This window comes from Amphiura filiformis, chromosome 5 (assembly GCF_039555335.1).
Source record: "Amphiura filiformis chromosome 5, Afil_fr2py, whole genome shotgun sequence".
NCBI lineage: Eukaryota > Metazoa > Echinodermata > Ophiuroidea > Amphilepidida > Amphiuridae > Amphiura > Amphiura filiformis.
Genome location: NC_092632.1, coordinates 21,413,932 through 21,441,524, shown reverse-complemented (window position 1 = coordinate 21,441,524; position 27,593 = coordinate 21,413,932). Strand labels below are relative to the sequence as shown.

Below are 27,593 nucleotides of genomic sequence, written 5' to 3'. Positions count from 1 at the left end.
CATTAATTTCAATAAAGCTGCCTCAAACCAATTCAACTTGCATAAGTACTGACCGTTGATTTTGTTTTTCAGCCATTTGTGAAATACTACTTGGACCAAGTTAAGGAAACATCACTGGAAGAGAAGGAAAGGGAAGCAATCGAGGGCGAGAGACCACCTCTCCTAAAGATATTCAGAGATGTAAGTTCCTGCTGGGTTTTCTAAACTTATATTGATATTGTAAATGTTGTTCAGGATTTTTTTCTTTTTTTTTTATTTTATTATCAGAAAACAATGTGCAGATTATCAATCCACAACATAAATTATTATGGGCTGTCATCAGTTTGGAGTAGCTCTTTTACAAGCATGAAATGCTGACTACCATTTAAAGCTAGACATTCACTGGTGTGGAGGCATGTTGAGACCAAATTCATGTGTCCTTATTTAACACAAGCATTATCAATGTCTGATTTTGCATAACTCAAGTCAGAATCATGAAGGACATTCTTTGCAGATTGTCATCTACGCAAGGCCATTACGCATGGCAACTCAGTTGAAGACTGAAGGTTTCAGTCGCAACATTAGTTCGATCCATCATAAAATAAGTATGTCTGGTTGCCAAATTTAAATTCAATCTTAAAGGGCATTTCGTGATCCACAGCCTCATCCCCCACTTTTCTCAAAAAAAGTTGAGATTTTTATATCACTGGAAACCTCTGGCTACATAACGCTTATGTACAAAATATTTCTTGCAGATTAACTTTCGTTTTGCAAAGATATATTGAAATTTGAATTTCGTTCTGGTGCACCAGAACAAAATTACAATGCATTGTCTATGGAGCAGTGTAATACACATAATCATGCATAACTCATAAACTCAAAATCGAATCAACTGAAATTTTGGGAATAGGCTTTTTCGTGGATATGTACTGAAAATGTCATAAAAAGAGGATGCTAGGATCACAAAACACTCCTTTAATTTCAAGTTATGTTTATTCTCAACATTCATTTTTTCCCATTTTAGATCTGGCTGCAACTGTACAACATTTGGGTAACATTCTTTTGTGACACTGACTGTTTTTCCATCCATCATGGTAATGGTTGCTCCTACTTCAGAAAATATGGCCCCATTCATGCGTAAGTATTCACTTTTATTCGCTTTTGCCAACTGTAACTGAAAAACAAATCACATTGCATTGTGCATCAATGTTAAGAGCATGTACAACCAAATTTTACAAATTGTAGAACAAATAGATGTCACTCTAAACCTGATACCCCAATCCTGTAGCAATATCCTAATCCTACCCTAACCCTAATTCAAATCTCTTGAAATGGCAGCAGTTAAGTGTTGCCTCAATTGCTTTCACATCAGAACAGTTTACATCTTATATGCTTAATGTGTACCAATGAAAGAATCAGAAAAATACCCATTTCATGAACAAAATAATGCATAAAATATGCAATTTAATTTTTTTTTTAAACAAGTGAGTAATTTAAATATATTAATTTTTTACTTCTCTTCTCTTAACAGAGAAATTCTTCATCCCTATAACATGTTTCCTGTTGTTCAATGTTTGTGACTTCCTTGGAAGCTGTGTGCCTGCATGGGTGAAATGGGTAAGTTACACATTGTGTAAATTATGCAAAGATTGTGTCTAATAATATGTCTATAGTGTAAAACTGGCAAATTCAGATGGGGACAGGCGGAATCCAAGTAAATCAATAAAAGTGTGAACAAATTATAATCTTTGCCCAGAGCAGCCAGAACACATAAACATCAAAAAGAACCAGTGCATCTAGCCAGATTTGAACTAGCAACCTTTGTGATACAATGCTCTAACCAATTGATCCACAATAGCAGGCTGGAGAAGAAGCGGTAGATTGAAATCTATCCATATTGGGTTTGAATTTGTTTATGCTATCAACCAAGAAAATTAAAGTATGATAATTTCAATTCAAAAGTGCACTGCAACAAGTAATGAAAATCACAAAATCAAATTTGATCAGGCTATGTGGAATATTCCTGAAAAAAAACCTCTGGAAATGATAGCACCATGCCAGACCACATTGTGAAATATTGCGTTAGTTGAGCCATTTCCCAAGGTTGTATGACAAAGCAATTGATAACATTGTTTGAACTGACACTTTGATAACCTATTAATCAGCCGACTCTGATCATGTTATAAACTACAAGCATATCTGTCAAAAAATAGATCACATTTTCCGGTATCAAATCGCATGTTCACAGTGCACTTTTTACATTTTATATTTCTACCTCACTTTTGTTTTGTTAGAATAAAATAATAATATCTAAGTCAAGATTTTGTTCAATGTAATGTTTGTGTGCATGAAAATTGAATGAATTTCACAATTGCAGTTGATTCACAAAATTTTCATTCTATGTGAATGTACAAATTCAACAAAATTTCAGGACTCTCTCCAATACACAAAATTTTAATACCACAAAAATATCATGCTTTAAAACAGCATAAAACACTTGTGACAAGTTTCTTAACTTTTCTGGCTGATTGCAATTCTTGTTCAGTGGGTGTTGCTGGCATCCACTACTCAAAAGCATTAGCGCCTAATCCGGCATGAAATGGATGGGACAATCGACCTGAATTGTCAAAAAGTGGCTGAAAAGAACAAAAAATGGTCATTTTGCCAGAAGGTGGGGGAACACATCCCCCAGGATTGACGCCCATGCTCAAAAGACCTACTTATCGTCTACGACACACTAATAAAACAAATATTCTCAATTTTTGTTCTTCAAAAGTTCTCGTAATACAAACAGTGTGGTTGTGCTTAGCCAGGAATTACTTAAGGGTGAGCGAGGAGTTGTTGGTCGAAGCAACCAAAAAAAATCGATTTTCATTCTCTAGATCAATAAATTATTGACAAATAACACCTTGATGTTTTGCAAAAGTTCATTCTACAAATTATATAATTTGAAAACTTGCTTAATTTATTGTTGTTAATGAGTTATGTACATTTTACAAAAGTGTTGTTGTTGCAGCCCTCTTTACAACATAACTCAAGAACCACAGGACCTACAAAATTATTTCTGTGATATTTGAATTCTTCTACACGCTCGCAAGGAAATGAGCAATGCAATTTTGCCAAAGCTCATTACCATTACGCAAGATGTTGTGAACTACCAAATCGCAACACTTTAAAATAGTGTATTACCTTAACCGTAACCTTTTCTTTGAAAAGTAAGCAAACCAAATTATTTTATGTTCTTAAATTTAAAAGTAAAATGTACATGTACCTCTTACTCTATTTTATTGCAGCCATCTGCAAAATACACATGGATCCTTACCACTGCCAGAATTCTGTTCTACCCAATCTTCCTGTTCTCCAACTACCGACCTGCTACACGACACCTTCCTGTTTTCCTTAATGATTGGGCCTACATTGTTGTTGTCATAGCCATGGGTCTTAGCAATGGATACCTGAAAACTATTGTCATGATGGATGGACCACAGTAAGTGTTTTATATATATTGCATACTTATGAAATTGCGGGTAACCAGTATCCTAAATTCAGGTTTAACTTTGAATTGATCTGCATGGGATTCAATTTTATTCAGTAAGAGAGATCAGTCTATGCTGAGCCCTCGGATTGTTCTATGGTTTCACAAATAGTGCTACATGGTCCTAGAAGGCATTGAGACAAAATGCATATGAAATGATCCAATATTGATCAAGCAAGATGACATTTTTTTTTTTTTTTTTTCCTCTTTCTGACTTTTAGAGGCTCACAGTTCTTGTCATTATTGCCATTAACAATATTTTATTTTTGATTCTGTACAGGTAATAATATAGTACTATTAATTAAATCAATTTCTTTGTAAATAGTTCAAAAAATAGTTTTCCACATATCTAGAATCTTGAGTACAGTTATAATATTCACTATAATTCTATGAACAGACCTACATTTCCATGAATGTGTAAATGCAATTATATGTTGAATGTTGAAGTGACAAATTTTCTTTTATCTTTGTTTTTTTTCAGAGCTGTAAGAAACCCCAACTGGGCAGGAAAAGCCAGCCTCAATGATGGTCCTCTTCCTAGTATTGGGCATCTTCTGTGGTATTCAGTTCTCATTGGCTTTCCCACCATTGTCACAGATTGGTAGTTAGACAAATCAGTCTGTATATTCATCCATATGATAACAAGTGAACAACGGTACCTTCAAAACACTAAAAAGATTCAGGTGGTGTGCTCAAGTTTGTGTTGCATTGAATGATTGATCAGTGTATACAAACTAAAATCAAGTCTTGTGTGATCTGCGTCTTGTGTGATCTGGCTAAACAATTGCATTATATTTAACAATAGAACCGGGCATTACTACTTTGCATTTATAATATAAAAGGATTCATCATCACAGATTGAGCATGCTACCTGATTGGTGTCTTGAAGGTGCCTGCTATTGAATATTTTTGTATTGGTTTTATTGAAAGAAATAATTTGTGGCATACTTTTCAAGTAGTTACACAAATATTTTTTGTATGTAAAATCAACAGAAAATACAATGGGTTTCGTTTTTCTAGATTCATCAGTTTTGGTGTTTACACTTGTAATTTGGGTGTTTTCACTTGCAATCACATTATGTAGATCAACTACCTGTTATTCAAAGGAGGTATGTACCCAGAGAATGTATGTATCTCGGTGATAAAAGTACATATGCACCGAAACGTATCACTTTCAAAAAGATATGTTGTTGTGTATTGCCTGCCTGCCTGCACACACATTCACATTGATGCAGTGAACTTGCCATGGTGACTTACGCTACCCTATAATAACAGTTGGTGCTATTCAGTCTATTTAATTCTGAAAATGAATCTATTATTAATATTATTTGACCAACACCCAAATTGATGAATCTGCAAAACAAACCTTTTCATAAAATACATATTTTGTGTGTGAGCATGTCTCTCAGAGACAAAAATAAACAAGTGTCACACTCAGTCATTCGGCTGGTCCAACAGACTGATTGTGTCGATAACTACTATTATAAAGTTGTGTGTTGTTAAGCATGGAAAACAGGAATGAGTAAGGAGGATTTAGGATTAACCAAGGATGAACTAACATGTTGTTTTGTTACATAATAAGAGTTGTAATTGCCAGGGGAACTTACATGACAGAAAGATTAAACTAAAATCATCATACCTACAGTATAAAAAACTTTCTGTGTGAAGTTTGTCTGCAACGAAAAAGCAGGGATAGAATTGTGTCACACAATACAAGCATCTATCTTGATCCTTGCAAAAGAATTTTGCAGGAATTGTTTGTGTTTTGCAAAGTTTTTACTGTTGAGAATTTTTTCAAAACTTACAAGAATCAACTTTGATTCATGCTTTGTTAGAATTGATTCATGGATTTGCGGTAGAATTCTAACCCAGAAAGGGTTGATGATGGTAATAGAGTTTGCTATTATGTATGTATATATAAATCACAAACATTGCTATAAATCAGAAAACATGATGAATGGACAAAATGCAGTAAACAATATCAATCTGTTTCAACAAATTCCGTCTTGTGAAGTACAGGGTGATTTGTAAATTATATAGAGTTCAAGAATTTTTGTATTGTTTTTCTGATAAGGAATGAACTGATCTTATAGCTGTAAATTACTTCATACTGATATGATATTGCTATATATACTATGATTATTCCCTTGATTTACACCAGGGATCTTTGATACACAAATTAGTACACTTTACCTTGAATGCACAAAATTGTAAGAAATTTAGCAAACTTTGGGGCTATCTGCATGTGGCATGAAGATTCAAATCTCTCTCTGTTGTAGAGATCAGGGCCCAGGTTCACAAAGCTTGACAAACAGGGATGGGTCTAATTGCTGCCTATGCCCAATCCCTCTATAAGTCACAAGCCTGCCTGCCTTTGATGAAACATACTACTTTGAATTTCCCTAGATAATGATATTCAATAATAGCATTATAGCAATTATCATTGTTATTCAGGAAGTACAATGTACATAAATCTGAAAATAGCAAGTCTATCATGCAGCCAGCCTCAAATAATGGTCAGTTACAAGAAACTACCTGCTATCACCTGCCCTATTGATATTAAGGCTGATATATTTTTAATGTGAAGCAATAACTGCCTAAATTATTCCAACTATTATTCTGAATTGAGGCTGATTTATAGCCTATATTACATTCTTGGCGTACACAAAGTTAATTCATTCCATTTGTGTGTATTTGTATCAACTCTTATTCGAAAATATTCAAGATGTATGCTACAAGATTCCAATTGTGGACATCTGCACAGATACACTGTTGCCAAGGTACCTGACCGGTACACAAAGTACCTACACAGTACCAATGCTGCTACTGCACATAACTCACCAGCAACGGTACTGTACGGATACTATCCTGCTACTGCACATTGCCACCCAAGTATTTTGGCTAAGGTGTACCTTTGCAGGCAGCTGCAATAGAAATCTATTGGTAGAGATATTTTAACTTCAACTCATTTGATTCCAACTGCCTATTTGCTGTAAATAGCAAAGCTTTGTCTTTTCTTGAGTAGTTTTGGTTACTCCTTCATGTAAGAAATCAGCAAAACTAGTGTGAAAACTTCATGAAGGATTATAAGATTTTATGATATATTTATAATCCTTCAATTTATGCTAATCTGACTCTGCATGTCTTACATGAAGGAAACGCCATAGTTTTAGGCTTTTTCAACTGATTTATTATATTCATGTGGTATAACTGACGATATGCCAGAGCAAAAATCTGGCAAGTTTATTACAATGATGGTTTAAGAATTAGATTTTTGATGTAGGTATGTATGACCAATGTTAGTGTATATTATGGACCAATGCAGTTTATCTTCATAACATTAGTGAGCTAATTTACATAATGATGGAGCCTTGTTTACAGTAAAATCTTTCATGTTTTGAATCGTTAGCTGGTTGTCTAGTGGTAAAATGCACTGACTTAACCCCCTGAGCACTACCTGCCGATCTAACATTGCCTCTGATTGGTCAATTACATGATGTCATCATTTTAATCACCAATCAGAATAGAGCCTTGCAAATAATTCACCCCAATTTTTTTGGTGAAATTATTCAAAACAAGGTTGCTGATTGGTCCAATTGATAATGAAAACTTCTTTTGGCTAATCAGCAGGTAGTTCTCATGGGGTTACAAACATCTTGAGATTTTTCTTCAATTTATACTTAATTATCCATGTTATATTTTCCAAATTCTGTGTGTGGCTAAAAAGAGCCATCCAACATTTCACAAGGTTTTAATAACAGGGCTTCAATTATTGTTAGATTAGTCTCCTTTTGTTTTATAAAGATGTTGATAGTCTTTCAATTTATGTTTAGATTTAAACAATGCAATTAACTTCCCAAAGAGGTTTATTTATCTGATGCAGTTGATGAAAAAAAGAAAACAGCTCAAGTGTAGCTTTCTTGCATTGTAATACTATAGTTGATTTTGTTTTAGGGTGTTATTATTATAGTTTTTGAATTGAAAGGCTTAAAGGGTGCGACCTGATCAACTACATCATCACCCATTTTCAGCATCAAAACTCTTTATGCCAATTTCTTCTAATTTAAATATGAATTTGAATAAATCTCATATTATTTGAAGAATATTATTATTACTGAAAACAGACCAAAGATTACCTCATTTCTTGCAGTTTTCCATTAGAATATGATTTACATTATAATTTTTTTAAATTTGTTATACATGATTATCATTTAATTATTCTTGTCAGTTTTGTTGTTTAGTCAACCTTTTTAAAGGATATGGCTTGAATTATGAATTTAACATGCTGCAAATTTGTTAATGCAAGTATTTTCTGTTGTATGATGGATTATGAAATCCTTATACATTTTGAAGAACTCCATTCTTCGTTGTCTAACATTAAAAACAAACTTGTACCATACAATCAATATGTGTAATTTGATTAGCAATTACGATGATTAATATTTACGTTTTATTATTATTTTTCTGTATTAAAACCACATCAGTTTTAGAACACCTTTTGCAATTAGATTAGTTGCAATATAAATCATAGAGAATGTAGTGCAAGAGTTATTAATCCAACGTTGGGTTGGTTAGTGATAAGTGTTTAAGAGGGCACAACTTTTGTATAGAAAAAGCCAGCGAGTGGCACATTTGTATATAAAAGCTGTTTATACCCTAATTTAATTCTGGATTGTAAATATCTTTCAAAAAGAAACTTTTGTTTTTCGTTTGTTTTTATTTTGTGAAAAAACCATTAATATGTAATATCTTTGTCAACTTGTGATATTTGTAGTAAAGTATATTAATATAATCTATATTATTGACAGTGAACATAGTCTATATTTTGTGGGAGGTAATTTTTTTTAATGCATTCGCTCAATACATGTACCATATTCGACCTAATTACTGCCCTTGTAAACTTTCTAATTTGTTCCAATTTAAGTGCGCCTTTCATGACAGCATTGGCCTGAAATGGGGTAAAATTGCAACACAGGAATATATTCTGGGCCAGGATCGAGTTGCAGTCTAGTAGTTGTGATATCCGTTCCACAGAACTCCTATTGCATTAATTCTGGATTCCAGAATCATTTTACAATGTTCACTTTGACTTTCACAGATTGAGCAATAAGCTTCCCCTTGAAATTAAATTCATGGGGGGATGCAAATTAGGTTGAATATGGTCATTTTTATCCCCACAGAGGCTGTATGGAAGACTAATATTTAGTTATTCCATAGCGGACATGTAAGTCTTGTACCTGTCAAACATGGTATTTGGGTTGTACTGTAAACATGGTTATTTTCGTGGGATTTTTTATTTTCGTGTTTTGCACGAATCGGCATCTATCTGCGAATTTAACGACACACAAATAGGTTTATTTTGTGTGTAGGTCTATGAAAGAAAGCTAAAAATCGTGAAACACAAAAGTGTTCGAAATTAGCAAAACACAAATTAAACTCCACACAAAAAAAACCACTTCTGCAGTATGCAAAGTGGAAACTTTATTGCAGAGAATATCATCGCCTTTATACTGTAATTGCATAACTCGACTTTGAGGTTAACAAACCAAAATGGTTAAAGTAATGGTCATATAAACATGTATATAATGATTTTTCAATGGCTTCAATTTGGTTTTAAAAAAGGTGGTTATGCAATTATTTTATTTGTATGACTATATCCAAAGTTACGAACAAATTTGGAACAACTTGATTCACATACAATGGCTTTGTAAACCAAATCAAGATACTCTTTTTATATCCACAATGATTGTCTTGTGACGATAAAGCATCACTTGTTTTAACTACTGAGTGAACAAAATATTTTGATGTTACATAAAATGTTATGTACAAATGTTGTTACTTGAATGAATTGTTTCAGAGAAATGAGGATCCTGTTGTTTTACTCATTTCGCTCCTTGTAGATTATGTTACCTGACACGTAATCTGGTCAACCATGGTGAACTATTAAAACGTCATACACACTCGGCTCTACCTTCCTTCCATGACCGGACTTCTGCGCAAACACCAGTTTTGTGAGTAAATCAGGTCATTGGCGGTTGATATTGTGCATGTGTGTATCCCCCTCTCACTGTAGAGTGGGTAATATCATCAATATGTGGACCTGCATTGTTTCACTCGCCCTATGCAGGCAACACATTAACCTTGTGTCTTCCTTTCCTTAATTTGTAGGTAATTTTGTTGGTTGATTTTACACGCAAAAATACCATAACTGATACAACGATTATTTTAAGGAAATAATATTTCAATTTATCAAATTTCTGATGAGCATCGGGTATAATTATGTGATAATTTATGTTTTTGGCAATAATGTGATTGAATTAGATATGTTTACAGAGGAATGTATAACATATGCAGCCAAGTTATGTAGGAAAAGGGTTTGTTGATCTTTATATCCTACTTCATGCACTTGCTTTGTGATAATACGTACACAATTTTAATAGAAGTATCAATTTGATAAAATATTTCATTTTTACATCCATTACAATAGTTGACCATGGTTGCAAAGTAAGAAAAAAGAATGTTAAAAAAGATTTTTAATGATATAAAGTTTGGTATAAACTAAAAGGTGCATGTTTTAATGAACATGGTATAAACTAAAAGGTGCATGTTTTAATGATCAAATCAAGTGTTACAACTGTGTATTTGAAATGAAACCAATTAGAGCATCATTTCACAATGAACATGACATACTGTAACTAAAACCTCAAGTTGGCAAACCCACCACAAAGCAACAACATGTTTTGAAGATGCATAACAAATTTAGTCATGTTACATGTATTTCATGTTATTTGTGGAATTGTGCCAAGGTGTACAATGCTGACTGTAAATATATTGTCTTTTACAAGAACTTATTGATTAATCTTTGCAAAGTGTGATTCTATTTGTAAAAATGTTAACCAATCAATGACATAATTGAAATTCAATTAACTTCCTTTCATATCAGTATATGAATCAACTTGATTGTATTGAAAATGAGATCATAATATATACAATTGTACCAAAACAGATCTTACTTCCGATTTTAGAAACTTGTGGAACTTTTTTTTTTTGGAAGGGGATAGAATTTTGAATTGGTATTCAATTAGTATCCTTAAGTAGACATTTGTTTAACTGGGAAAATGTCTTGAGATGATAACCTCCTTGTGAAGTTTTGTACCCAGTTGGGTTTTTTTTACTTGCCATCAGTAGCACTAGCAGTTGTACGTCACTTCTTATTACTGGTTTATGGTTCACACTTGCCTCAAATGTTCAATTTTAGCATTTGGTCCCCATCATGAATGGGACTGCATTTGTCACAATGTCCCATCCATATAAGCATTTTTGTTGATAAGTCTTAAAAACATTGTTACAACCAAGTTTGATAGCAGAGGAGGCAGGAACATCCTAATGGGCATATAGACCGTTGTGTATGGAGATGGGTCTTGGCATATACTGGTATTTGATGACACTATTTTTGGTTCTTGGTGCTGTTGCAGTTGTCTGGCTTGAGTTTGGCAATGTCAGTTTTGATGTTAATTGTCATTCTCATGTACAATATGCTGATGGCCTGGTGCTAATTTGGTCACACCATCCTGATATAGACATATAAAAGATTTTGTTTAAAAAACATTTCCTGTGCAACTCCAGGTTTCAGGGCCAGTTTTCTCAGAGAAAAAATTGTAAACCCAGATAAACTGTACATTGTACACCTTGAAAAATCTGAACACATTGACTAATTGTTGGTAATTAGCTATATGCCTCTTGAACATTGTAATGTATGTATGTGTACTCCTCCTGAACGATCTCAGCATGGTGATTAATTGGCATCTCTGGAACATGTATTTCTGAGATGAGATTTCAGGAGCATGATTTGCATGCAAAATTAGCAGTATTACTGTCACCTCATAGGCATCCGGCCCTTGTTATCGACAATAACCAACTCCCAATTAACAAGAACTCCGCGGATTTGGAATATAAAAAAACCTAGTCATAAGCAAAGGTCAAGGCAATATCTAAACTGTTATCCACAGTCAAGATTGGCCATTATGTTTAATCCTCTTGTGTTTAATCTGTAAATACTTGGCTCTGATTCTGGTAGTTTTCTTGTTGTATACGGCACTGATGTGATTTGGTATGGCAGTGAATGATAACGTTCTCATTGGTGGGAAATTGATAATGCTCTTTGTGACTAATTAAAATTGCCACCCAGCATCTCTTTGAGTTAACAATATTAGTGATATTAGTGGAAAAATAGGTATCCCCCATTCCAATGATGTGTAACAAAGACTGGATAAAAGTATCCTCCCAAACAGCATCTTTATTTAATTTAGTGGAGATATTATCAATACATGTTGAACAGGAGATATTATCAATAAATTCATGTTGAACATTCATATCACATTCTTCATCAGTAAACAACTTTGTATAAAAATTGACACATTCATTTACAATTTCCTCGCTTGATTGCATCACAATACCATTGTAACTTGTTAAGGTGTTTATGACATGATTTTTCTGTCTGCTTTTTTCAAAATTAGCCTCTACCCTCCACCATTTCCTGCATTTTAGCCTGAACTACAGGAAACAAACATGGTGGTTTTTTTTGCCTAACTCCGACTGGTAATTCTATCCTACAATGAACGATGCCACATTCGATGCTGGGAAAATCAACATATGTCTTCCTCACCCACGGCGAGGTTTGTTTAACTCCAAATTTGCATAATTTCTTGTTGAGTAGATCATTTCCTATGTAAAGTGGTACACCGAAAAAGCGGACTGTCAGCACGTTTCTTGCCACATATTTCACTTCTATGTCCTCGCCAGATATTCCTATACCATTGGTGCATAAGTCATCTAGGTTAACATTTTCATTGGGAGTAATTTGCCAATTCCCATTGGTTTTTACAATCGCTAGTACTTTGTCTTTTCCAATCGCTTCTTTAAATGATTCCAGAATTTCTGCGTTGTTGTAGTTTCCATCAGGTACATAAACAGTTAATAACTGTTCCCTCTTCCTATTTGTCTTGGTCTTAACTCCCGGTCTCCCCCCTGCCTGACCAACCTGGATTCTTGTATCAGCAGTGCCATAACCCGGCACACAACAATTCTGATCAAAAGAAAAGATGGCTAGCATTAAGTCTGATCAGCTAAAGCTTTTGAAATTATTTTGTAATCAATATTCCACAATGATGTAGGACTCCAATTCTTATGAGCTAGTAATAGCCGCTCAATTCCCCCAAGAATTGAAATCTACCAAGTCACGCATAACCATAACAGTCACATAGTCGGCAATGCCACGACTCGACAAACAAGTCTGCTCAATCGAAACAATGGTTGGCATAACTTTGTCAATCGATCCGCCAAGGCTTTGAGAAATATTTTTCAAAAAAAATTTCAAATCCTCATACCAGTCAATAATATGCAACTCATAAAGACTGCTATGCTTTTTCAACTCCAAACAAACCAATTTTGAAGCAATTGCTTATTAAAAATCCACATCCCTTCACCCCGAGCAACCTGGCTTAAAAATTGGAATTTTGGTAGATCCTGGTACAAATTATTTGATTCGTCAATGGCATGTGAGGAAAATATGCAATATGATCGAAAAAGATATCGAAACAATCTCTTGTAGCTTTGAAGCTATTCGGCACATAAATATTAAAACTGGGCATAAAACTGTCATCAATTTAAATTTTGAGCTTACAAATCCTTCCCTTCTTTGGCACCCAGGAAATTTATGTCACAAATTTTTCCACACCCTTGGTAAGATTAATATCCAAGTTTAAAAAAATATCCTCTTCCACTGGTGCTTAACATAAGACATAACAAAATCATCGTCCCAAAAGATTTCCTGTAAACAAATAATATCAAACTTTTTCAAATTAAAATAAGAAAAAAAATTTCTAACTTAGTTTTTGATCTTAACCCATTAATATTAAGTGAAATAATTCTCAAGCTCAAAATATCCATTTTGATCATTAAAATCAAACATTGTCTTTAACAATCAATACTCCAAAAACATTCTTTGTTGTTGCCTCTAGCGGGGAGTTTCGGGCATGTCGCTTTCTTCCTTAACCTTGTTGTTTCCACCCTTCCGAGTTGTCATCCATACTTGGTCTTGTCCTCTTGGTCACAGTGTCTGTCTTTGGGGCATCTGACTGTAAGTCCAATTTCTGTAAGTTCTGGAATTACTCATTACTAAGGGGAAAGGGGTAATGTCCGATGCTTTGATTTTGGAAATAATATTCTTAGAAATTAAAATCTTATCGATTCTACTTTGAATAAGGACACCGTTCCTTAATCTCCGCCACGTAAATTCATCAATTTTAGGGTGATTTTTGCGCCATATATCGTACACATTAAAATCTTTACAAAATTTCAAAAACACAGCTCTTGACAGATCCGGGTATAAATCTGTTGATTTATCAATGTTATGAGAAACTGCATTTAAATCGCGGCAAATGATATACTCGTGGTCAACAAAATAACCTGCGATATAGTCAAAAAACATTAAAACAATCTTTCCTGTTTTTAAAACTGTTAGGGGGCATATACATTAACGATCATCAACTTCGATTTTGAGCTCAAGAATCCTTCCCTTCACAATTTCTTTAGCCCCTAAAAAATTTAATATCGATGTCCTTTCTGATTAAAATTGCCACCCCTTACTAAAATTTGGATCTGGATCAGAATTTGAAAAAAACATATCGCCCTCCCACTGATACTTGACATAACAAAATCGTGATCCCAAAATGTTTCTTGTAAACAAATAATATCAAACTTTTTCAAATTAAAATAAGCAAAAATGTTTTCTAACTTAGTTTTAGACCTTAACCCATTTACATTAATCGAAACAATTGAAACAGCCATGATTGTGAAGAGAAAAATTCTCGAGCCCAAAAAAGAATACATTGATTGGTGGATGATACACCGTGTTTTGGGTGCTTGGTGGTGTGCTCGTGGCTCTTTTTTTCCTCCCTTTGTTGGGTTCTTTCCACGCGCTTGAGTCGTGAGTCGTCGTCCGTATTGGGTCTTGTCCTTTTTGTCCTCGCGTCCTGTCTTGTCTTGATTTCTGCTGGTGGTGTTTCTTGGATGGTCATATTTTGCGATTCTACTTCATCTGTCTCTGGGTGGTTCATTGTATGGGACTGTGTCGTCTTCTCCTCCTCATCAATGTCCAGTGAGCGGTCCAACTCGGAAGCGGACCCACTGGCACCCCCCGAAAGCTGATCATCGATTTCGGATCCTGATGCGTCCGAGTCATAGTATTCGTAGTCATTGTCTGGACAGTCCTTCGCTATGTGCCCTCGTAACCCGCAGTTATAACATACAATCCTTTCTGGACAAGACCGCATTAAATGATCCTCTGACAGGCAGTGATTGCACACCTTCTGTTGGCCATTATGCTTTATTTGCACATTAACGTCATCAAATCTAGTGGCGTATGGCAGTGACTTGATTTTATCATTGAATTCCACTCTGCAGTGCACGATCCCACTTTCTATTTCTGGAAAGTCAGCCAGATGCTTACGAACCCACGGTGATTTCTGTTGAACTCCAAACTCCCGTAGTTTGTTCGATAATTCTTCATTCAAAATGTATACCGGTACACCAAACATCGACACCGTTACAATTCGCTTTGTCAATGACCTTACCGAAACGTCTCTGCCATTTATTCCTATTCCATTAGCCGATAATTCATCAATGTCAACTTTGTGTTTGAATGTGACCTTCCACTCTCCCGCTGTTTTCACAATACCTAGAATTTTGTCCTTTCCAATTTCTTCTATAATTCCTTCAATAACATCCTTTGGTGTATAGTTCCTGTCGTCAATTATTGCAGTCTGTCGTACAAGTCTTGTTTTTGTGTCCATCGTCGCCATTCGTCCTCTTGTCATACGTCGTGCGTCAGTTGCTTGTTCAGCCACCTGCTCACTCCATGAGCTATTGTCTCTATATCTGTGTAATCTTCTTTCCTGTTGTCTATTGTCTGGATCGTCATTGTTGTTAGTCAGTGTTGCTTGGTCGTCTTTAGTTATTGGTGCGTCATTGTCGTCGTTGCCATGGTTGTTGTTGGTCTGCTGTATTGGTTGTGCTGATGGTGGAGTGTTCGGAAATCGGTTGTCATCATTAGGCTGGTCCACAGTCATACTTGTAGTCTCGTCCCTGTCGTTAACGTTGTCCATGTCTTTGGTCGATGGTGCTTTGTCTGGAAAGTCCACCAGATGTTTTCTAACCCATGTCGAGGTTTGTTTAACGCCGAAGTCGTGCAGCTTGTTAGATAAATCTTGATTCAGGATATATACTGGCACTCTAAACTATTCTTTTGGACAATGCTCTCACAGGTACGTCTTTGACATTTATGCCAATCCCAATTTCCGATAAATTATCAATGTCTACTTCCTCCTTAAAAGTATCCATACTTGGTCTTGTCCTCTTGGTCACAGTGTCAGTCTTTGGGGCATCTGACTGTAAGTCCGAATTTCTGTAAGTTCTGGAATTACTAATTTGTATTGTGCTGTCACTAAATTTTCCTTAGTTGATGGTTCTCCTTTCTTCTCATCAATGACCAGCTCCCGTGAGGTGTCCAGTGCATCCCAATCAAAGGAGGACCCACTAGCAGTTTTAAGACTGCTTTTGTCCCCCTTTTTCGGGACTAAAGTAACAATAGACTCTCTCATGCTGTCAGGCATGATTTTACGTTCAAAAATAATGTTTACCATTCTTAAAAGTTCAGGACCTAAGTCACTAAAAAAATAACAGAAGAATTCAGCTGATAAACCATCTGACCCAGGACTTTTATTTTTATCCATTTTAAAAATGGCTTCTTCTAATTCAGCCAGACTCAAAGGAGCAGCACATATTTTAACATCATCGTTACATTAATTATTATTTATGTTTTAAATAAAAATATCCTGTTTTGCCTCTTCGCACCGAATAAAACTATAAAGATCAGAATAAAAATGCTGAGTTTCTCTGACAATTTCGTCAGAGGTGCTAACTAAATTGCCTTTTTCATTTCTAAGAGAATTAATAATTTTATTTTTTTGAATATTTTTTTCCAAGGCTATAAAAATATTTATTAGGTTTTTCACCTAATTGAATGTCCGCTATTTTAGACGTGATAGCTGCTCCCTTACACTCTTACAGAGTTTTGACTAAAGTAAGGTCATAATCTTGATATTTATTAGCTTTTTGTATTCATGACAAATTTTTTTATTTCAGTTTAGAAATATGTTTCCCGTAATAAACACGTAATGTTTTTAATGTTTTCTTTTAGATCATCGTATCATTTAAAAACATCTTCATTGAAACTAGTTTTATTTTTTGATGCTTGGATGCATTTATGAATCAAATCACTATAAGTTTGGTCTCTCAATAAAGCCATGTTGAGTTTCCACACACCAGGGCCTATGGACACGTTATTAGGATTGTAACAGTTATACATGATATCGTGGTCCACACAAACGGAATAATTGGAAATACAATCAATATTTTTGTCATAAATTAAAATTTTGTCAATTCTACTTTGAATTGATTTACCCTTAATGTTTCTTCTCCACGTGAACTCTATTGTATGCGGGTGTTTAACCCTCCCATGTGTCACACAACTCATGATGCCCACATAGTTCAAGAAATTCATGATGAGAAGGATCAGCATACATATTTGTTGATTTATCTCTCCCTTCAGTAACAACATTAAAATCCCCCATCACAAACATCAAATTATTGTTTAGATTTTCAATTCTAGAATTAATATTTTTCATGAAATCATATCTTCACGAAAACTGGTACCCCAAACATGGATACCGTCACGATCCTCTTGGATAACGCCCTTGCGGGTATGTCCTCTCGGTTGATACCTATTCCATTTTCAGACTGGATGTCAATTAAGGGCTGGGGTATGAACGTTTGGGCAGTATTTATTTTGGGACATTAGAGCACATCAGACATATCGAATTGCATTCTGAATACGAAGAATGTCATTCTGATATCAAATAATTTTGATTTTTTGAAATTCACAATTTAATACACATTTTATGGCAAATCATTAAAAATTGATGTTTTTGATATTTAACAGTACTTGAAGTAAACTTTATAAATCTGATGATTTATACTTAAAGTGTATGTAGGTGGGATGAAAAGCCGACGATCAATTGAAAATTTTGACCTTTACAGATTGAAGATATGGATTTTTTCCCAAAACACCAAAAAAAATTAGGTCTTTTTGGGAAAAAATCCATATCTTTAATATGAAAGGTCAAAATTTTCAATTGACCGTCGGCTTTTCCTCCCTGCTACATACACTTTAAGATATATCATTAGATTATATAATTTACTTCGAGGACTGTTATATATCAAAAATTTGAAAAAATATCAAATTTTTATAATTTGTCATAAAATTTGTATTATATTGTGATTTTAAAAAATGAAAATTATTTGATATCAGAAAGACATGCTTCGTATTCAGAATGCAATTCGATGCGTCTGAGGTGCTCTCATGTCCTACAAAAAATACTGTCGAAACGCATAATAAACGCTCATTTTGGATCCCTTAATGTGCTTGTCTTCCTTGAATGTTATTTTCCATGCTAGCCATGCCTTTACCAGGCCTAAAATTTTCCCATTTCCAATTTCATCTGTACATGCTTTTATAATGTCTTTCGGTGTGTATTGCCGGTCTTCAACGATGGCTGCCTGTTGTACCTCGTGGTCGTTCACCTGGTCGCTCCATGGTCGATTTGTCTGCTGATTTGTCTCTGGTCATTGGTCATCTGTTGTGGTGGAGTTCCGGTAGCCGATTTTCGCCATTGGGCTGTTCTATTGGTATATTCGATTAGTCCGTCATAACATAGTCATCAACTTCAATTTTGAGTTCGAGAATTCTTCCCTTTGCAATTTCTTTGGCCCCCAGAAAATTAATATCAATATTTTTCCTTGCCAATATAGCACCCCCCAAAGCTGATCATTAATTTCCGCATTTGAGTCGCTGTACTCGGTATAATAATTTTCTGGGCACTCGACAGCGATTTGTCCTCTCAATCCACAGTTGTAGCATATTTTCATGTCCGGGCAAGATCTCATTAGGTGGGTTTCCGAAAGACAAAAGTTGCAAACCTTCAAATCCTTTTCCCCCGAGCAACCTGACTGACATCCAAAGAAACCTTAACCAAATCATGATCACTCCAGGGGAAAGGGGTAATGTCCGATGTTTTGATTTCGGAAATAATATTCTCCGAAATTAAAATCTGATCGATTCTACTTTGAATAAGGACAGCGTTCCTTAATCTCCGCCACATAAATTCATGAATTTTAGGGTGATTTTTGCGCCTTATATCAAATATATATTTTGCGCCAGAAAATTTCAAAAACACAGCTCTTGACGGATCAGGGTATAAATCTGTTGATTTATCAATGTTATGAGAAACTACATTAAAATCATCGCAAATGATATACTCTTGGTCAACAAAATAACCTGCGATTTAGTCAAAAACCATATTAAAACAATCTTTCCTATTTTTAAAACTGTTAGGGGCATATACATTAAAAATTGTCATCACACGGTCATCAACTTCGATTTTGAGCTCAAGAATCCTTCCCTTCACAATTTCTTTAGCCCCTAAGAAATTAATATCAATACCCTTTCTGATTAAAATTGCCACCCCTTGCTATTGTGCTTCGTTTACTGGTGTCTCTGGGTGATTCATGCTATGTCATAATGTGACTGTGCCGTCTTCTCCTCCTCGTCAATGACCAGCTCTCGGAACGTATCCAGTGAGCGGTCCCACTCGGAAGCGGACCCACTGGCACCCCCCGAAAGCTGATCATCGATTTCGGATTCTGATGCGTCCGAGTCGTAGTAGTCGTAGTCATTGTCTGGACAGTCCTTCGCTATGTGCCCTCGTAACCCGCAGTTGTAACATACAATCCTCTCTGGACAAGATCTCATTAAATGATCCTCTGACAGGCAGTGATTACACACCTTTTGTTGGCCATTATGTTTTATTTGAACATTTACGTCATCGAATCTCGTGGCGTATGGAAATGATTTGATTTTACCATTGAATTCCACTCTGCAGTGCACGATCCCACTTTCTATTTCTGGAAAGTCAGCCAAATGCTTAGGAACCCACGGTGATTTCTGTTGAACTCCAAACTCCCGTAGTTTGTTTGATAGTTCTTCATTCAAAATGTATACCGGTACACCAAACATCGACACCGTTACAATTCGCTTCGTCAATGACCTTACCGAAACGTCTCTGCCATTTATTCCTATTCCATTAGCCGATAATTCATCAATGTCAACTTTGTGTTTGAATGTGACCTTCCACTCTCCCGCTGTCTTCACAATACCTAGAATTTTGTCCTTTCCAATTTCTTCTATAATTCCTTCAATAACATCCTTTGGTGTATAGTTCAATTATAGTCAATTATTGCAATCTGTCGTCGCCATTCGTCCTCTTGTCATACGTCGTGCGTCAGTTTCTTGTTCAGCCACCTGCTCACTCCATGAGCTATTGTCTCTATATCTGTGTAATCTTTCCTGTTGTCTTGTCTGGATCGTCATTGTTGTTAGTCGGTGTTGCTTGGTCGTCTTTAGTTATTGGTGCGTCATTGTCGTCGTTGCCATGGTTGTAGTTGGTCTGCTGTATTGGTTGTGCTGATGGTGGAGTGTTCGGAAATCGGTTGTCATCATTAGGCTGGTCCACAGTCATACTTTTGTAGTCTTGTCCCTGTCATTAACGTTGTCCATGTCTTTGGTCGATGGTGCTTTGTCTGGAAAGTCCACCAGATGTTTTCTAACCCATGGCGAGGTTTGTTTAACGCCAAAGTCGGGCAGCTTGTTAGATAAATCTTGATTAAGGATATATACTGGCACTCCAAACTATTCTTTTGGACAATGCTCTCACAGGTACGTCTTTGACATTTATGCCAATCCCAATTTCCGATAAATTATCAATGTCTACCTCCTTAAAAGTATCCATACTTGGTCTTGTCCTCTTGGTCGCAGTGTCTGTCTTTGGGGCATCTGACTGTAAGTCCGAATTTCTGTAAGTTCTGGAATTACTAATTTGTATTGTGCTGTCACTAGATTTTCCTTAGTTGATGGTTCTCCTTTCTTCTCATCAATGACCAGCTCCCGTGAGGTGTCCAGTGCATCCCAATCAGAGGAGGACCCACTAGCAGTTTTGAGACTGCTTTTGTCCCCCTTTTTCGGGACTAAAGTAACAATAGACTCTCTCATGCTGTCAGGCATGATTTTACGTTCAAAAATAATGTTTACCATTCTTAAAAGTTCAGGACCTAAGTCACTAAAAAAATAACAGAAGAATTTGGCTGATAAACCATCTGACCCAGGACTTTTATTTTTATCCATTTTAAAAATTGCTTCTTCTAATTCAGCCAGACTCAAAGGAGCAGCACATATTTTAACATCATCGTTACATTAATTATTATTTATGTTTTCAATAAAAATATCCTGTTTTGCCTCTTCGCACTGAATAAAACTATAAAGATCAGAATAAAAATGTTGGGTTTCTCTGACAATTTCGTCAGAGGTACTGACTAATTCGCCTTTTTCATTTCTAAGGGAATTAATAATTTTATTCTTTTGAATATTTTTTTCCAAGGCTATAAAAATATTTATTAGGTTTTTCACCTAGTTGAATGTCCGCTATTTTAGACGTGATAGCTGCTCCCTTACACTCTTCTCCATAATTTGAAGGTCCATTTCAAGAGTTTTGACTAAAGTAAGGTCATAATCTTGATATTTATTAGCTTTTTGTATTCATGACAAATTTTTTTATTTCAGTTTAGAAATATGTTTCCGTAATAAACACTTAATGTTTTTAATGTTTTCTTTTAGATCATCGTACCATTTAAAAACATCTTCATTTGAACTAGTTTTATTTTTTGATGCTTGGATGCATTTATGAATCGAATCACTATAAGTTTGGTCTCTCAATAAAGCCATGTTGAGTTTCCACACACCAGGGCCTATGGACACGTTATTAGGATTGTAACAGTTATACACGATATCGTGGTCACTCCACACAAATGGAATAATTGGAAATACAATCAATAGTTTTGTCATAAATTAAAATTTTGTCAATTCTACTTTGAATTGATTTACCCATAATGTTTCTTCTCCGCATGAATTATATTGTATGCGGGTGTTTAACCCTCCCATGTGTCACACAACTCATGACGCCCACATAGTTCAAGAAATTCATGATGAGAAGGATCAGCATACATATTTGTTGATTTATCTCTCCCTTCAGTGACAACATTTAAATCCCCCATCACAAACATATTATCAAAATTATTGTTTAGATTTTCAATTCTAGAATTAATATTTTTCATGAAATCATATCTTTCACGAAACAAACATGGATACCGTCACGATCCTCTTGGATAACGCCCTTACCGGTATGTCCTCTCGGTTGATACCTATTCCATTTTCAGATTGGATGTCAATGTGCTTTTCTTCCTTGAATGTTATTTTCCATGCTAGCCATGCCATTACCAGGCCTAAAATTTTCCCATTTCCAATTTCATCTGTACATGCTTTTATAATGTCTTTCGGTGTGTATTGCCGGTCTTCAACGATGGCTGCCTGTTGTACCTCGTGGTCGTTCACCTGGTCGCTCCATGGTCGATTTGTCTGCTGATTTGTCTCTGGTCATTGGTCATCTGTTGTGGTGGAGTTCCCGGTAGCCGATTTTCGTCATTGGGCTGTTCTATTGGTATATTCGATTCGTCCGTCATAACATAGTCATCAACTTCAATTTTGAGTTCGAGAATTCTTCCCTTTGCAATTTCTTTGGCCCCCAGAAAATTAATATCAATATTTTTCCTCGCCAATATAGCACCCCCCAAAGCTGATTATTATTTCCGCATTTGAGTCGCTGTACTTGGTACTGTTGTCGGTATAATAATTATCTGGGCACTTGACGGCGATGTGTCCTCTCAATCCACAGTTGTAGCATATTTTCTTGTCCGGGCAAGATCTCATTAGGTGGGTTTCCGAAAGACTAAAGTTGCAAACCTTCAAATCCTTTTCCCCCGAGCGACCTGACTGACATCCAAAGAAACTTTAACCAAATCATGATCACTCCAGGGGAAAGGGTAATGTCCGATGTTTTGATTTTGGAAATAATATTCTCAGAAATTAAAATCTTATCGATTCTACTTTGATCTTAACCCATTAATATTAAGTGAAATAATTCTCAAGTTCAAAAAACAATCAATACTCCAAAAACATTCTCCAGCCTCTAGCGGGGAGTTTCGGGCATGTTGCTTTCTTCCTTAACCTTGTTGTTTCCACCCTTCCGAGTTGTCATCCATACTTGGTCTTGTCCTCTTGGTCACAGTGTCTGTCTTTGGGGCATCTGACTGTAAGTCCGAATTTCTGTAAGTTCTGGAATTACTCATTACTAAGGGGAAAGGGGTAATGTCCGATGCTTTGATTTTGGAAATAATATTCTTAGAAATTAAAATCTTATCGATTCTACTTTGAATAAGGACACCGTTCCTTAATCTCCGCCACATAAATTCATGAATTTTAGGGTGATTTTTGCGCCATATATCGTACACATTAAATCTTTACAAAATTTCAAAAACACAGCTCTTGACGGATCAGGGTATAAATCTGCTGATTTATCAATGTTATGAGAAACTACATTAAAATCAACGCAAATGATATACTCTTGGTCAACAAAATAACCTGCGATTTAGTCAAAAAACATACTAAAACAATCTTTCCTATTTTTAAAACTGTTAGGGGCATATACATTAAAAATTGTCATCACGCGGTCATCAACTACGATTTTGAGCTCAAGAATCCTTCCCTTCACAATTTCTTTAGCCCCTAAGAAATTGATATCAATACCCTTTCTGATTAAAATTGCCACCCCTTGTGATTGTGCTTCGTTTACTGGTGTCTCTGGGTGATTCATGCTATGTCATAATGTGACTGTGCCGTCTTCTCCTCATCAATGACCAGCTCCCGGGACGTGTCCAGTGAGCGGTCCAACTCGGAAGCGGACCCACTGGCACCCCTCGAAAGCTGATCATCGATTTCGGATCCTGATGCGTCCGAGTCGTAGTAGTTATAGTCGTTGTCTGGGCAGTCCTTTGCAATATGTCCTCGTACTCGCAATTATAACAAACAATCCTTTCCAGACAGGACCGCATTAAATGGTCCTCCGAGAGGCAGTAATTGCACACCTTCTGTTGGCCATTGTGCTTAATTTGCACATTAACATCATCGAACCTTGTGGCATGTGGCAGTGACTTGATTTGGTCATTAAAAATTCTCGAGCCCAAAAAATACATTGATTAATATTATGAAAAAAAAATAAAACGCTTTATCCTTCAAAACTTCAAAACTGTTCCTGGTCTTTACCGTGTTCTGGGTGCTTGGCGGTGTGCTTGTGGCTCTTTTTTTCCCTCCCTTTGTTGGGTTCTTTCCACGCGCTTGAGTCATGTGAGTCGTCGTCCGTATTGGGTCTTGTCCTTTTTGTCCTCGTGTCCTGTCTTGTCTTGATTTCTGCTGGTGGCGTTTCTTGGATAACTTCATCTGTCTCTGGGTGGTTCATTGTCTGGGACTGTGTCGTCTTCTCCTCATCAATGACCAGCTCCCGGGACGTGTCCAGTGAGCGGTCCAACTCGAAGCGGGCCCACTGGCACCCCCTGAAAGCTAATCATCGATTTCGGATCCTGATGCGTCCGAGTCGTAGTAGTTATAGTCGTTGTCTGGGCAGTCCTTTGCAATATGTCCTCGTACTCCGCAATTATAACAAACAATCCTTTCCAGACAGGACCGCATTAAATGGTCCTCCGAGAGGCAGTAATTGCACACCTTCTGTTGGCCATTGTGCTTAATTTGCACATTAACATCATCGAACCTTGTGGCATGTGGCAGTGACTTGATTTGGTCATTAAAAATTCTCGAGCCCAAAAATACATTGATTAATATTGAAAAAAAAATTACAAACGTTTATCCTTCAAAACTTCAAAACTGTTCCTGGTCTTTACCGTGTTCTGGGTGCTTGGCGGTGTGCTTGTGGCTCTTTTTTTCCCTCCCTTTGTTGGGTTCTTTCCACGCGCTTGAGTCATGTGAGTCGTCGTCCGTATTGGGTCTTGTCCTTTTTGTCCTCGTGTCCTGTCTTGTCTTGATTTCTGCTGGTGGCGTTTCTTGGATAACTTCATCTGTCTCTGGGTGGTTCATTGTCTGGGACTGTGTCGTTTTCTCCTCATCAATGACCAGCTCCCGGACGTGTCCAGTGAGCGGTCCAACTCGAAGCGGACCCACTGGCACCCCCAAAGCTGATCATCGATTTCGGATCCTGATGCGTCCGAGTCGTAGTAGTTATAGTCATTGTCTGGGCAGTCCTTTGCAATATGTCCTCGTACTCCACAATTCTAACAAACAATCCTTTCCAGACAGGACCGCATTAAATGGTCCTCCGAGAGGCAGTAATTGCACACCTTCTGTTGGCCATTGTGCTTAATTTGCACATTAACATCATCGAACCTTGTGGCATGTGGCAGTGACTTGATTTGGTCATTAAAAATTCTCGAGCCCAAAAAATACATTGATTAATATTGAAAAAAAAAATACAAACGTTTATCCTTCAAAACTTCAAAACTGTTCCTGGTCTTTACCGTGTTCTGGGTGCTTGGCGGTGTGCTTGTGGCTCTTTTTTTTCCTCCCTTTGTTGGGTTCTTTCCACGCGCTTGAGTCATGTGAGTCGTCGTCCGTATTGGGTCTTGTCCTTTTTGTCCTCGTGTCCTGTCTTGTCTTGATTTCTGCTGGTGGCATTTCTTGGATAACTTCATCTGTCTCTGGGTGGTTCATTGTCTGGGACTGTGTCGTCTTCTCCTCATCAATGACCAGCTCCCGGGACGTGTCCAGTGAGCGGTCCAACTCGGAAGCGGACCCACTGGCACCCCCCGAAAGCTGATCATCGATTTCGGATCCTGATGCGTCCGAGTCGTAGTAGTTATAGTCGTTGTCTGGGCAGTCCTCTGCAATATGTCCTCGTACTCCACAATTCTAACAAACAATCCTTTCCAGACAGGACCGCATTAAATGGTCCTCCGAGAGGCAGTAATTGCACACCTTCTGTTGGCCATTGTGCTTAATTTGCACATTAACATCATCGAACCTTGTGGCATGTGGCAGTGACTTGATTTGGTCATTAAAAATTCTCGAGCCCAAAAAATACATTGATTAATATTGAAAAAAAAAAAATTACAAACGTTTATCCTTCAAAACTTCAAAACTGTTCCTGGTCTTTACCGTGTTCTGGGTGCTTGGCGGTGTGCTTGTGGCTCTTTTTTTTCCTCCCTTTGTTGGGTTCTTTCCACGCTTGAGTCATGTGAGTCGTCATCCGTATTGGGTCTTGTCCTTTTGTCCTCGTGTCCTGTCTTGTCTTGATTTCTGCTGGTGGCATTTCTTGGATAACTTCATCTGTCTCTGGGTGGTTCATTGTCTGGGACTGTGTCGTCTTCTCCTCATCAATGACCAGCTCCCGGGACGTGTCCAGTGAGCGGTCCAACTCGGAAGCGGACCCACTGGCACCCCCCGAAAGCTGATCATCGATTTCGGATCCTGATGCGTCCGAGTCGTAGTAGTTATAGTCATTGTCTGGGCAGTCCTTTGCAATATGTCCTCGTACTCCACAATTCTAACAAACAATCCTTTCCAGACAGGACCGCATTAAATGGTCCTCCGAGAGGCAGTAATTGCACACCTTCTGTTGGCCATTGTGCTTAATTTGCACATTAACATCATCGAACCTTGTGGCATGTGGCAGTGACTTGATTTGGTCATTAAAAATTCTCGAGCCCAAAAAATACATTGATTAATATTGAAAAAAAAATTACAAACGTTTATCCTTCAAAACTTCAAAACTGTTCCTGGTCTTTACCGTGTTCTGGGTGCTTGGCGGTGTGCTTGTGGCTCTTTTTTTTCCTCCCTTTGTTGGGTTCTTTCCACGCGCTTGAGTCATGTGAGTCGTCGTCCGTATTGGGTCTTGTCCTTTTTGTCCTCGTGTCCTGTCTTGTCTTGATTTCTGCTGGTGGCATTTCTTGGATAACTTCATCTGTCTCTGGGTGGTTCATTGTCTGGGACTGTGTCGTCTTCTCCTCATCAATGCCCAGCTCCCGGGACGTGTCCAGTGAGCGGTCCAACTCGGAAGCGGACCCACTGGCACCCCCCGAAAGCTGATCATCGATTTCGGATCCTGATGCGTCCGAGTCGTAGTAGTTATAGTCGTTGTCTGGGCAGTCCTTTGCAATATGTCCTCGTACTCCACAATTATAACAAACAATCCTTTCCAGACAGGACCGCATTAAATGGTCCTCCGCGAGGCAGTAATTGCACACCTTCTGTTGGCCATTGTGCTTAATTTGCACATTAACATCATCGAACCTTGTGGCATGTGGCAGTGACTTGATTTGGTCATTAAAATTCTCGAGCCCAAAAAATACATTGCTTAATATTGAAAAAAAAATTACAAACGTTTATACTTCAAAACTGTTCCTGGTCTTTACCGTGTTCTGGGTGCTTGGCGGTGTGCTTGTGGCTCTTTTTTTTCCTCCCTTTGTTGGGTTCTTTCCACGCGCTTGAGTCATGTGAGTCGTCGTCCGTATTGGGTCTTGTCCTTTTTGTCCTCGTGTCCTGTCTTGTCTTGATTTCTGCTGGTGGCGTTTCTTGGATAACTTCATCTGTCTCTGGGTGGTTCATTATATGTGACTGTGCCGTCTTCTCCTCCTCATCAATGACCAGCTCCCGGGACGTGTCCAGTGAGCGGTCCAACTCGGAAGCGGACCCACTGGCACCCCCCGAAAGCTGATCATCGATTTCGGATCCTGATGCGTCCGAGTCGTAGTATTCGTAGTCATTGTCTGGACAGTCCTTCGCTATGTGCTCTCGTAACCCGCATTTGTAACATACAATCCTTTCCGGACATGATCTCATTAAGTGATCCTCTGACAAGCAGTGGTTAGACACCTTTTGTTGGCCATTATGTTTTATTTGAACGTTTACGTCATTGAATCTCGTGGCGTATGGAAGTGATTTGATTTTACC

The 27,593-nt window shown here is 37.1% G+C and overlaps 1 protein-coding gene across 2 annotated transcripts; it reads left to right on the top strand.

The window, feature by feature from the left end:
• Positions 1 to 71: 71 nt before the first annotated feature.
• LOC140152795 (equilibrative nucleoside transporter 3-like) lies at positions 72 to 10,365 on the top strand. 2 transcript variants are annotated; one of them, XR_011859050.1, is made up of 6 exons: positions 72 to 180; positions 1,004 to 1,116; positions 1,511 to 1,596; positions 3,273 to 3,466; positions 3,996 to 10,079; positions 10,115 to 10,365. XR_011859050.1 is itself a non-coding variant. In XM_072175287.1 (5 exons), the coding sequence occupies exons 2-5, from the start codon at positions 1,071 to 1,073 to the stop codon at positions 4,117 to 4,119; spliced, it is 450 nt and encodes a 149-aa protein (XP_072031388.1). In that variant the 5' UTR covers positions 72 to 180; positions 1,004 to 1,070; the 3' UTR covers positions 4,120 to 10,365. The 2 variants fall into 2 exon arrangements, 1 of the variants encoding a protein (XP_072031388.1); XM_072175287.1 differs by having other exon boundaries at positions 3,996 to 10,365.
• The last annotated feature ends 17,228 nt before the right edge of the window (positions 10,366 to 27,593 follow it).